Source organism: Prionailurus viverrinus, chromosome A1 (assembly GCF_022837055.1).
Source record: "Prionailurus viverrinus isolate Anna chromosome A1, UM_Priviv_1.0, whole genome shotgun sequence".
Lineage (NCBI taxonomy): Eukaryota > Metazoa > Chordata > Mammalia > Carnivora > Felidae > Prionailurus > Prionailurus viverrinus.
The window spans coordinates 210,333,199-210,346,638 of record NC_062561.1 but is presented as its reverse complement, the minus strand read 5'-3'; the positions used below and the strand labels follow the sequence as shown (position 1 = coordinate 210,346,638).

The 13,440-nt window shown below is 50.6% G+C and overlaps 1 protein-coding gene across 2 annotated transcripts in view; it reads right to left on the bottom strand.

The window, feature by feature from the left end:
- Positions 1-13,440, bottom strand: part of GDNF (glial cell derived neurotrophic factor) — a 25,130-nt gene extending 11,690 nt beyond the window's left edge. The window contains exons 1-2 of one of the 2 annotated variants that reach the window (XM_047858056.1): positions 12,982-13,440; positions 8,266-8,364 (exon numbers count right to left, since the gene is read on the bottom strand). In XM_047858056.1, the coding sequence (XP_047714012.1) occupies positions 8,266-8,338 (73 nt within the window). In that variant the 5' untranslated portion in view covers positions 8,339-8,364; positions 12,982-13,440. Of the gene's footprint in view, positions 1-8,187; positions 8,365-12,981 lie in introns of both variants that reach the window. The other variant, XM_047858050.1, reaches the window with a different exon arrangement.

Below are 13,440 nucleotides of genomic sequence, written 5' to 3'. Positions count from 1 at the left end.
TATAAGGTCAAGTCCTCATGCTTAGAAGGTACGTGCCGAATATTTGATGTTATGTTTGCAACTAATTCTCAAGGAAAAAAAAATTTTGTCAAAAAAAAAAAAAAAAGCAAAATGCTAAGAGGTCAGTCTTGGTAAAGGATACATGGGTGTTAATTGTATTGTGAACTATGTACTATGAAGTCCCATACAAATAAACCAAGATATTCTGAAGTGGGTGGTTCCATATTTCCTTCTGGTCAGGCACTCACAGCAAGGCTCTGGGCTTTATCTGTCTGTCCATCCACCCATCTGTCTATTCATCACCTAATTAGGATCCAGAAGTGTAATGGTTGTCAGGGATATACATTAACATGTGTCTTTAAACTGAAAATGAATTCATATCTTTTCTGACCCAAAAGTCAATTAATCTGGGCTGTAGTTTGATGGTTTTCCACGCACTGAATCAACTAAATTTGCAGCTCCAAGATTTCGCCAATCCCCTGGAAATTATATCTCGTACAACTATTAAGCTTGTGATTAAAAAATTATAGATATCATCTCAGAACTGCACAATAGTTTTTCAACATTCTTTCTGCAGGTTTACAAACAAAAAAGTTTGAAGACTTTTAAAACCATGCCTTTCCAGGGGCACCTGCGTGGCTCAGTCGGTTAAACATCCAATTCTTGATTTCAGCTCAGGTCATGATCTCGAAGTTGGGGAGTTCGAGCCCCACGTCGGGCTCCACGCTGACAGGGTGGAGCCTGCCTGGGATTCTCTGCCTCTCTTTCTCTTTCTTAAGATAAATACATAAACATTAAAAAAAAAACAAAACACCTTTCTACCTCCATTACCTTATTAAGGTCATGCCAAAGTGGGTTTTGTCTCTACTGAGCTAACTGGTCAATTCCCAGTGGTGACCCAAGCTCGGCCTGTGCAGATCCATTTATTCCCGCTGTGGCGATCACTCTGGTGCTTGTGCAGTCACCTGTGGCTTCCCATGTGAATGTCCCCTTTCCCTGGGCAAAATGCGAATGATCTGAGAATGAATGCCTCCCAGAAGGCCTCCCGAATGCTGCCAGCCTATCAAACATTCGAGCAGACCTCACTTTGTCCCCAAATGTTCAGGAGCCTGTTCTCACTGCAACAAACATCAGTGATATAGAAGTACGTACAGAAATTCACGTATCCCTCCTTAAAAGCTTCTGGTCTGGATTTCAAAGTAGCTATTAATAATATGAGCCTAGGCCGGCTGCTACCCAAATGGAAATTAAAAAAAAAAAAGGCTTAAAGATAAAGATAATTTAATATTCCTTGCTTCTATTAGCTTGCTCTTTTGATTTTCTTGAAAAATCTGTGTTTCAGGGTTAGTGAATGTATTTTTAGCAAGCCAGTGTTTGTGTTTTCTCAGTCTACTAATACGGGAACACAGTCTGTGTTAAGCCAAGAAATACTGGCTTTGAGACCAGAAGTCTGAGGTCTAAATTTTGGTGTCATCACTTACTAGATTTGTGACCTTGAGCAGGTCTCTGGGTCTCATTTCTTATTCTGTAAAATGGGGATAAAAGTATCTCCTCCTTTCCAGTAGAGCTCAAACTTCCTTAATTTTAGCATAAGATATAAAAGTTACTCATTAAAAACGGAGTTGACCACGTGGATAGCTAAGAAGCACTATGACACTAGCTTTATTATTCAGCTTGTAGTTGTAGTTATTCACTTACTGGAGGATTAGTAAACTGTGTCTATGCCTAGAAACTTTTTACAAATGAGGGCACGATACTGCAAAATGAAAACTACACCTATGCCACCGGCTCCACTCGTGACCAGCCTGTGTACCTGAGTCACTTCTGCAGCAAGAAGTTCAGCACAATCCCACTCCCAGCCACCTGCCTACATGAGAGGCTCCAGGGGTGCCCTGCTGCCATCAAAAACAGAGAACCCCTGGGGCGCCTGGGTGGCTCAGCCGGTGACGCGTAAGATTCTTGGTTTAGGCTTAGGTCGGGGCTCTCGTGGTTTGTGGGTCTGAGGCCCACATCAGGCTCCACACTGTCACCGTCAGCGTGAAGCCTGCTTGGGATTCTCTCTCTCTCCCTCTCTCTGTGTCCCTCCCCCACTTGTATTGTCTCCCTCCCCCTGCCAAATAAATAAATAAACTTAAAAAAAAAAAGCAAACCCCTTCTTCTCCAGGATTTTACAGCATCTCATAATCTGGGTATCACCTACGGAGATATCCTAAATTTCACACCACTTCCTGCCACCTGTTCGCAGCACTTGGCGACTGGTCTGGCCTCCTCCTTGTATTCACCACCTGCCCCTTCCCCATATCATAGTCATAAATTTGCCTATGCTTCTCCCGAGTCTGGAATGTGCCTTTTTCCCTTTCCCTTCCCTTCCTAATACCCATCTTTCAAGTATGAGCTCAAATCCTCACTCTTCCCTGAATCCTTTCCTGCTATGATCTCTAAATCCCAGTGACCTCATTGCTAGGAATTCTTACCATGACCTCAGCTAATGTAAAGCCCTTGGTAGACATATCTATCTGTCTGACTGATAATCCGCCCACCCACCCATCTGCCTATCCATTGTGTGTAACTAGATCATGAGCTGTTTGAATTCGCAATTTTGTCTTTTTGAAGCCACACAACACCTAGCACATTAAAGATATTTAAGACTTGCTTCCTGATTGAGCTCAAGTGATTGATTAAATAAGTGTTTTAATTGAATGAAGGTGCTATGGACCATTAAGGGCTAAATAAATAAAGATGAAAGGGATGTTAGGGGGAAAAAGCCCTTTTATTTTTATATCAGTGAAAGCAGAATCTCTTAAGCATAATTCTTAGGCTGTTGGGTCAGCTGAAGGTCCTAAGATTGGCCAACCCAAATTAAGCCTGAAATAGGTTTCACTAAATGGCAACAGTTTGATATAGGTCTCCAGACTGGGGCCAGAGTGAGATACTGGTCTCAGATCTCAAGTGAGGAATCCGTGCTTCCTAAAAGGGTCTGACATGCAATTTATTGATTTCAGGAGCCTCATCCCAAGGGGCAGGGCCCCTTTCCAGCTTGGGAAGTTAATTTATTATAGTACGGCTCATTCATACAGCCAGTAAAGCAAGAAAAAGCAATAGGTAGATGCTGCTTATTTATTCCAAATTCTATATCCCATAACATTAGATTTGAAACTTAACATTTAACCAGCTTCTAGAAGCTTCCTTTGCTGGATAACAATGGGCTGAACATTTACTAAATTTCACTGAAAGTTTTTTGCTGGGTTTCTGAACCAAATTAAAATAAGCATTTTTAAATTAAATATCCAACAGGGATCACTTAAAACAGAAATACTCAATATAGATAGCCTCCAAACCACAGTCCCTCCCCCTCGGCCCCCATCATTTACACAAGGGTCTGTCGGCCTTCTTGCAGTGGGGGAGGAGGGTCACCCTAACATGCCCACGGGAAGCTGGTGGGAAAAATTTCACAGAAACTACATGGGCTCAGAAAATGAGGAAGAGAAGGAGGTGTGAAGTCCAGGAGGAGCCAGGGAGCCTGACCCGGGGTTGGGGGGGGTGGGGGGCGGGGGGTGGGGATGCGGTGGTAGAATTCCAGGCAAGGCCACCCTGACTAGTGCTGACCAAATGATGACTTCAGGGCCCAAAAGAGCCTGCCTGTAAGGCTTGCATTTCTTTCACTGTCCTTACTATGTTGTGCTACTTGACATTCCACCATTTAGAGCAATGTCTTGGCAGAGGCTGAAAAGGAAGGGGGAGGCCAGAAAAAGGCGTTCACTGGGCTGTTGGAAGGAGGAAGATGGCGACTAACAACGGCAATACTTATGGGGCATGGGTTTTACAGTGCATTATCTTGTTTAACCCTCATCGCAGCCCCTGAGACGGTTTTAATACTGTCCCCGTTTTCCAGATGAGGAAACTGAGGTTTAAGAGAAAAGCAATAGCTGGTTATGTGCCCAGGCTGGGATCCAAACCCTAGTCTGATCTGTGTGAAGTGCAACTCTTGCCTGTTCAAATTCCCTGATTTCTTGCTCTGTGCCCTCTTTCTGCAGATTATGGGACCAACACCCCAGGAAGAGGCTCTAGCCTAATAAATTGTGAATTATATTTTAGCTATATTATGGTTTACACCTAGATTTGTGTGGTCCAGCCCAGGCTTGATTTATAAGATTGTTTTCATAGAAAATTTTGTCACTTGCTACCAAACTGGTGGAATATAATCCCATCATATTACCATAAATTGTGCACTACCTATAATTATAATTTAACAAATGCTCACTGTTTCTTCTACTTGGCTTCTAGGCACACAAAAAGTCCACTGTCCTAGCCCAAGGCAGTTCATGTTTAGTTTTGGTTTACAATACTGCTTAAGCGTACCACACTATACATCTACTAGGATAGTATGTGCCGTGAAGGCAGAGACTTTTGTCTGTTATATGTACCAGGGATTTCCTAGCACCTAGGACAGTGCCTGGCACCTGTAGGCAGACATTATTTGTTGAACAAATACATGTTTTTAGATCACAAATTTTATTTTATTTTTTATTTTTTTAATGTTTATTTTATTTTTGAGAGAGAGAGAGAGAGGGAGAGAGAGATACAGCATGAGCAGGGAGGGGCAGAGAGAGAGAGAGAGAGAGAGAGAATCTGAAGCAGGCTCTAGGCTCTGAGCTGTCAGCACAGAGCCTGACATGGTGCTCAAACCCAGGAACTGAGAGATCATGACCTGAGCCGAAGTCAGACGCTCAAGCAACTGAGCCACCCAGGCGCCCCTAGATTGCAAATTTTAAAATCACATGCACTTTCTGCTTTTGCTTGTGAAACACAGAGCTGTCATATACAGCCGAGATCCAGCATACATGACGATTAACGAACTTTTAATAAATTCAGACAACCTTGTGCAACAGGGTTTGAGTCACTAGTTGAAGACCTTCCTCCCTAGGTAGCAAAACCAAAAGCTCTGCATCTCAGTGGTTTGGGGAAACTGGTCCTAGTGTCTGCAGACTGCCACCCACTGTGGTGGAACTCTGGCACGTTGGACACACTGCTTTACCCTGAGGACCACAAGGGGTTAACTTTCAGCCCTACAATGCTGACATCTGCTAATTTCACCTTCTTTTTCACCTCCTAGATTCCTTGTGCCTGCTCCAATCCACCTTTGAAGAAGATACTGACAGAAAACAAAAGAAAAAGATAGCTAAAGGGAAAAGTCTTGGATGCCCCAAAGGGAAAACCACAAGTCCTTGAGTTTAGACAAGTTCGTAGTTGCTACAGGAGGTAGCCACGGCCCGTTTACTTGATAGCCAACCTATAGGCAAGCAAGTGAGCCAGCTACGCATTCTATTTGGTGGTTCACCTTGTGATGATGCTAGAAACAGATTTCTGGCTATTTCGTTTACATTGGGAGCAGAACACATACAACCTCAGGAGTGAGTGCATGCAGTCCAGCCCCCTTTGAACAGAGTGGCTGTTAAGGTGGCACAAAAGAGCCTTTGCTCAGTCACTGAGTCACAAGCATTTGAAAATAAGAGGGGCAATTTTCGAATGAAATGAGTGACTTAATGTTTTCTACATAAGCCTTAACCAGTTGCACGGTGTAGAGTGCAAGATATACATGTCAGCACTGTGACAGGGGCATGCTGACTCTGGTTGAGTGTTCGAAGTCTGCACATTGTCATTATTCTGCCTTCCCTGCACTGACAGCTTGCTACCGAATTGAACATACCTGGAAAGAAGTCAACTTGGCTTACAATGCAGCTCAGTTTCTCTTTGGAATGTTTCCGTTTCAAATGTCCTCTAGGATCTACTGGGTCTTGCCATAGATAAAACAGAATCGGGTGTGTTCTGCTGGTTCAAATGTAAATACAGTAGTAGGAATCTTGTCCAGTGATGACTCAGCATCAGTTTTGGAAAAGGGAAGTAATGTCCCTTCTCCCACCAGTTCTTTGCACACCCCACCCTGCCCTAATTAGTGGGATTATGCTACCTTGTTTGCTTTGTTACCGGTTCTATCTTACATGGGGCACAGGTTTTCTTTAGAGTATTATCAAATCATAGGGATTCAACCCTGACTGCACAATAGAGTTACCTGGGGGACATCTAAATCTCCAAATGCCCAAGCCACACCCCAAACCAACTAAATCAGAATCTCTCAGGGTGAGGTCCGGCATCAGTATGCCATTAAAGATCCCCAGGGGATTCCAGTGATTGGGGGGGGGGGGTGTCTCTCCTCCTGAGCCTTTACCCAGAGGACAGTTAGGGCAGGAACATGAAGGCTAAGGGGACAAAATCTCATAGCCATTGGCGTTTGGGAGTGGAAAGGCCTCCCTTTATGGCATGGTTGTAAACTTCACTGAGGTCTAAAGTAAGTAACTTGTCCAAAGTCAGAATTAGTTGAAAGCAGAGCCAGCATTGAATAAGCTAAGGTAGACATGATACTAATATGCTAATTAAATTTCCGTGAATTAATCAGCTTCATAATCAGGCTGATTATGTTTCTCCTGAACATCCTGGCTAGAGAACTATTATCTAACACTGTTCCTGTTCCTCTGGCCTAGGCTGTTTGAGTGAATGAAAAGCCGCTTACTCAGCTCTCATGGGTACAATTCTGAAGACAATGGCACTAAGGGGCATTTTAAATTTAAGTTTCTGTTGGAGAAACATTTATATACACTAAAGTAGAAATTCATGGTTGAAACCGAAGCCTTTAAAAATAGGTTTATACACAGGCGCCTGAGTGGTTCGGTTGGTTAATTATCCGACTCTTGGTTTCAGCTCAGGTCATGGTCTCACAGTTGGTGGGACTGAGCCCAGAGTGGGGCTCTGGGCTGACAATGCAGAGCCTGCTTCGGATTTTCTCTCCCTCTATCTGCCTCTCCCTCACTCGTACTCTCTCTCTTTCAAAAATAAATAAATTTTAGAAAAAAAAATAGGTTTATACAACTAACTGACAGAAACTCTTGGAACAGTTACTTTAATTTCAAGGGATCAACGGATGTTTTTTTCCTAACCCCAAGTCACTCCTTAAGTCTTAATTTGCCTTTAAAAATGCACTTTTCCCCCTTTTCTTGGGACTTCTGGAAGAAGATGCTTTTATTGTTGAAATTAAGCATAAAATGAGCACATCACGTTTCCTGCACTGTTTTTAGCTCAAGGCCACTAGGTTTGGGGGACTCTTTAGCATACAACTGACTTGCCCGGGGGCTGCTTCCATTGTGCACTTGACTTCAGTTTAAGTGCAAAATAGCTAGAGGGAGTAGCCAGGGTGACATCCAGGCTACAGCTCACCATTGCTTTATATCGGGGTTGTGTCAAATTTTCTACTGCTACCTCTGTTACCTACATATTTCCCCAATAACCTCTAACTTGTAATGTATGCACATACCTTGCTTTAAGCAACAAATAAACTTCTGAAGAGCAGAGGGTAAATTATATCAAATCACAGTTGACATGCCCTAATAGAGTGCCATCTAAAACATTTTTGAGGGGGAAATCACAGTTATCTATCTATCTATCTATCTATCTATCTATCATGTAGTCTTTTCTTAAGAGTTAATATTGTCGCGTGTGCAGTCAACTACAGCTTTTTTTCTCCCTAGTCCTAGCTAGCACTCTTCACCGTTCAGTCTTTCTAGAACCGGAACTTTTCTGAACAGATCTGACACTACCCAGATGCTTGTTCTGGAAATCGAGGCCCTTCTGTGTTTTCTCTGACTCTGGCTTGCCTTTGGAAAAACCTCAGCCTCTTCCCTTGCAAGGGCAGTTTAGGATGGAAATGCAATTGTTTTCAGATTTCGGCACAGCCAGGCACACCCAAAAAGATAAAGGGCTTTGGAAGAAAGAAAGAAAAAAAAAAAAAAAAAAGGGAGTGTGTCTACAGGATGGGGACGCTGAGAAAAGGGGAAGGCTGTGTTGGTTTCCTATGGTGGTGGCAGTGGTAGCGAAAATATCGGTTCATCGCAACGCTAAACAGACAGCATAAACATTTGATACCCCCTGTGCTGGACAAACCAGCACGCGTCATATAACGACCAGGCGTCGGGGCCTTTGGGCGGCAACCGGCAACCACACCCTGGGAGGGGGCTTCCGCGCGGGCGTGGGAGGCCGTACAGCAGTCCCTGCCAGCTTGGGGTGCGTGCGGGCGGCGGGTGGGGGTGCGTGGGGGACCGCCGGCGGCCCCCCCCGCGGGGAGGGAACGGTTCTTACAGTCACTGCTCAGCGCGAAGGGCGCGCGGCGGCGGCCGAGGGAGCGGTCTTCGGCGGGCGCCTCGGGAGGCCTCTTACCGGCGGGCAGCGGGAAGGCGGACGCGGTGTGGAGCAGCACCAGGCAGACAGCCACGACATCCCATAACTTCATCTTAGAGTCCCGTCCGGCGGCGGCACCTGCACGGGCGGGGAAGAGGACCGGCGAGTGCGCGTTAGGCCGGGACGCCCGGGACGCGGCATCCCGGCGGGTCCTGGTGCCCCCCTTCAAACTCGTCACCGCCCTCCTCCCGGACGGCTGCAGCCCAGCGGTTCCTTGGGCATCCCGCGCCCTCCTTCCAAGTCCCGTCTGCGTCCCAGGCGCGGCTGGCTCTCCACATCCAGTCTATCTACAACTGCCCTTCTCTTCTGCTACTGGATCCGGGGGTCAGATTTCCCAGCGGGGCCGCTGCCCCTGCTCGTACCAACACGACGACAGCACGATACCTGGCCAACACGACGAAACCAGTACTGGCGTCCCCACCTCCCCATTCCCTGAGAACGACGAGGCAGCTGCCACCCTGCATCCTCAGCCCCAGTTAGAGACCTCCCGACCTTCCCGGCAGCTCTCGTAGGTCCAGGGAACCAGCCTTCCACCCAAGCAATCGGCCACCTTTTCATTTTAGGAATAAAATCAAGGTCCCTCTGCCCGGGGTCCTGATCCTGCTGACAGGGGCAGGCCTGGTGGCCCCACTCACTCCACCCCAGCGCTTCATTACTCACACTTATTTATGGAAGTATTTTGTTGCTGGACAAGAAGTTAGTAAGGACTTGGAGAATTTTGGTCTGAACGGGAATACCTGCGTTATGTTATTTCCCAAAGCATCAACTCAGTTTAAATTATTACTTCCACCTTTTAAGTTATGAACGTTAAACAACGTATGAAAGACCTAGAGGAGCATAAAGTAAGCGCTCAATAAATGCCCCAGCATTGCTGTTAGGTTGCATTTGTCTTGAGAATTTTAATCCTTCGTGGTATACCCTAACACGCTCTATTTTATTTTTGCAGTTTTGCGAGATTCTGGCCCCAAATCCCTTCACCTCCCAGAGGAGTCTCGAGATCCTCGTGCCCCTGCCACGGTCACTCCGAGACAATTGTACGCCGTCTCTGACGCTGCGGAGGCGCACGGGCACCCGAACGCCTAGACCACGAAACGGTGCGGAGTTGGGGCTCAGTTCTCAGGGACCGAGGTTGTGTTTGGCCTCCCAGGCCTCAACAGCCCTAGAAAGGCGGACTGCGCAATCGCAGTTGGGGGCGGGCGAGAAAAAGGCACTGTCAACTCGGGGCTTGCCCCACCCAATCAGGAGGTGGAGGGGACCCAGGCACCTCGGGGTGTGATGTTACCCAGTGTCTTCCCAATGCCAGGGTTCCAGTTTCCAAGGGAATTCTCAAGTGGGAACTACGAGATTCATGCAACTGATAATCCCCTCTCCTCCAAATACGATTCTAAGGAAAATCTCCTTGAACTTTTCCCATGGGAGAGAGCAAGACGGTTTCCAGGTAAAAGCAGAAACTTCGGCCTGACATCTTTCTATACGTTCCCAGGCTTACCCGCCTCCCGTCCAGCAGCCCTACCCCCATCTCCACCCAGAACTCCCGCCCAGATTCCCTTGCAGGCCACCCGGGGAAGCGTTTAATTCGGTCTCCACCTCCCACCGCTGCGGAGACGAATGCATTTTCCATCCCTCGGGAGTCTGTTCGCTAAGCAACTGTGGGGCTCGGGGCGTTTGTAGAGGCTGGGAACTCCAGGCAACCTGTAGCTGCGGGCATCTCATGCCGCACTGGCTGTTTTACAAACCCGGGGGGAAAGGTCTGGGTTCTGGCGCAGCGGCCCAGGCAACACTGCACCCACGCCGTGCAAAATGAGCGCACAGAGAGGAATGGGGGGACGCGAGGCTTCCCGCCCCCTCGCCCCGGTGCCAGCTCCAGGATGCGTGCGAAATGGCTGGCGGCCCTGAGGAGCAGGGAGCCGCGGGGTTAATGCGCCATTCCAAATCGAGGTGCCCGCCAGCAGGAAGCGACAGAGGCACCAGATTTCCCTTCCGCATTAAGAGGGTTTTTCCTTTTTTTCCTGCTTGGCCGACGGAGAGCTTTTTAAATTGGACGTGGAGATCCTCAATTATAAGTGTGGAGAAGTTGGCAAAAGAGGAAACAGTGGAAAAGTCCCCGCTTGGCCAGAGGAGGCTCCCGGCTCCCATTCCCACCCGCGGCCGGGTGCGGCGCAGGCCCGGAAAGCACGCTCCCACCTCCCCCGCGACAGGGAGGCGCATTCTTCCCTCGGAGCATCGCCGGGGCCGGCTCTACTCGGGGCGGCTCTTTAGTTCCCGGTATCTGCTGGGCGAAGGAAGAGGCGGGGGGTTGGGGCCTCAGCACACAGAGCGATCTACTGGGACGCTTTTCTCAGAGCCCATCTGGGCCCCCCAACTCACCCCTCCTCCCCCCCCCCCCCCGCCCCTTCCCTGTTTGTCCCCTAACCGCTTTCTCAAAGCACAGCTGCGGGACGTGTTTCCGCCTGCAACCAGCCGCCTTTGCTATGCGCGCGAATTGCTTAACGCGCTGCCTGCCACGTGCGGTAACCACGCTTTCCTCCCGAAGTCGGCTCCACCAGGTGCCCCCGCACCCATTTTTGTACCCCACAGGACGCCTCCCCTCTGCGCCCCGGACCATCGCCGCCCGCAGGGAAAGGGCGCGTCGCGGGCGCCCGCACCGGTGGTCCCCAGGCCCACGGCGGAAAGGGCGCCCTGGAGAGCCGCAGTGCCGGCAAAAGCCGCGGCTCACGGTGGGGCGCTTCTGGGTTCCCAGCACCAGGGGGCACCAGAAACCGTCCGAGTCCTGTAGTGCCCACGCGAAAGAGGCTGCGTCGTCTTTTTAAGTATAAAACCGGTGAACAAGCACCTCCCTCCCTCATTCCCCCTAATACCAAATTACTCCCGAAAATTCCGGATGTGTTCACCAGTGTGCCTGCTCTTCAGGCTCCGACCCTTCATCCTCTCCCCAGTTTTCCCCTTCCCACCTCACCTGAGCTGGTGTCTCAGTAACCTTTTAGAATTCCCCCTCCCTCAATTCCCCGCATCCTCGTGATAGCTTCCCCGGGGGCGAGTGCCTCCGCCGCCCGTGCCCCCGCGCCTTCCTCTGTCTGGCAGGCTGGGAGGTTTGTTTGGGCATTGCCTTCAAGATCCAGGGCTCCGGGAGAGAAAAGGGAGGCGGGGTGGTGGGGGGCGTGCTGTAACTCCGAGTTTTCTTTTTGGGGTAGGGACACAAGTTGCTGAAAGATGTATTGCTTTTCTTAAGTGTGCCTCGTGTCCTAGCCTGACGGAGAACTTATTTCCCCCTAACTGTTGGGCCCAAGACCAGGGTAAAGAAAAAGGAGGGACGTTTTCTGCGTGCAGTCTGGGGAGAGGTCTCTCTGTAAGGGGCCCGAGGCCATATTCCGGGGGGAGGGGGGACGACCGAAACCCTTTCGACAGTGGGCTGGGACGCTGTGGGCTCCCTGGGCATCTGACACTTGTTGAAAAGGCGACCCTGTCCCAAACCCCGCCAAACCGAAGGTGTGGCTAAACAGGGCGCTAGAGTTGGTCCGGGCCGGGCGGAAGCCCAGCGGCTCCTACTTTGAGATGGAGGAAGGAAGAGGTGCGTGCATGAAGTTAAGCTGCATTTCTTCCTCGGAATACTTTAAATGTACATTCAAAGTACTGTGGAGTACGCTCGAGCACACCGGCGGCAGGGGCCGGAAGAGTTGTGTTTGTCCCCGCCAATGAGCAAAAATGTTGGGAGCAATGGGTTGGGCAGCACCCCCCTCCCCACCCGGGCGCGCGCGTTGGCTCTGCGGGCGGGTTTGCCACAGCCCAAACCAGGGAGGCGCCAGGAGGCTGGGGGTTCCGGTAAAAGGCCACACCACTCCCCGATGAGGGTTCGTTTTCACCGGGTGGGTCTGGTAAACCAAGCCACGGCGCAATCAGCCCAGAGGCGCAAGGTAATGGTGGAGGGTGTTATTGGGGAGGTGGCACAGTACAGGGAAAAAAGGTCACTAAAATAACTTCGATGGCCTGGCGGAGACATTGAAGAGTGTCAAGAAACTGATGGAGGCGGAGACTCAAGTCCTGGACTGTCCAGGCAGCCCCTCTCCTAACCTCGACGGGCATGGTTAGTTGGGGTTGCGGGGATTATCAAAGTGCAAGCAATCGGGTTCAGAAAAGGGCGGGGAATGTAGCTTTGCAAGACAGCACCCTGGAAGAGGCTAGCCCGCTATTTTTACGTTCTCAGCACCTTTGCAGCAGTCCCTTCCACGGTGTGCGCCTTCCCTCGGAACAGACCCAAATAAGCTCAATAGTAAGTTATACTCCAGACTATGGTATCTCTGCAGCTGCACGTCCAGAGAGGACACTTTCTGGTCGCGGTGGGTTCAAAGATGACCCCAAACCCGCACCGTCCTGGGACTTGACAGAAGAGCGCCCCACCGAGTCGGGGAGGGAAACTGACCCTCTCGGGCATTCCGGGGGTCCACAGGCATCGGGCACCAGCGCTCTTTGCCCACGTGGAAAGGCAACGGCATCTCTGCAAGGCCAGCCCCTCTCCCGTTCAACTTCTCTCTCTCCTCTATCCTCCCGGCGCCTCGGTTCCATATAGTCTTTCCTCTTTCCAATGTTACCGCCTGCTCTGGGGTCCGGCCGCGCCCCCTCTGTCTTCCGCGCCCTGCAGGCCGCCGCGCCCTCCGGCGCCACCCGCCCCTTGCACCCCCGGCCCGCTCCCCCACTCACCTCGGATCCGGTCTCCGCAGACCCCCAGTTGGACATTAACTCCAGGAGCCCCGAGTCCCAGCCAGGAGCCCCATCCGGGCCAAGGGCAGGAGCGCAGAGCCCCGCCCAACAGGTCAGGGGCACGAGTTCGAAATCCTGGGGCAGCGAGGGCGCGCTGGAGGCGGCAGCCAAGGCTCCCGCCGCCGCCGCCTCGAGAAGGGCGAGGGATGCCGACAGCTCCTCCGCCGATGCCCTGCACCCCCAGAAACCGAGGTCCGAGCAGCCGCCGCTGCCTTGGGTTGGGGGTGGGGGGGAGTGACACGGCTGCGCGCGCCGCGCTCTTGGCCGGGGCTGCGCGGGCCCGGGGCGCGGCGGGCGGCTCAGCGGCGGCGGCAGCGCTCTGCGCCTTCTCGGGGCGCAGCGCTTGGTAGCACGAGATGGGCCGGGCTGATGCTGCCGCCGGAGCTGAGGTCTGGCCTG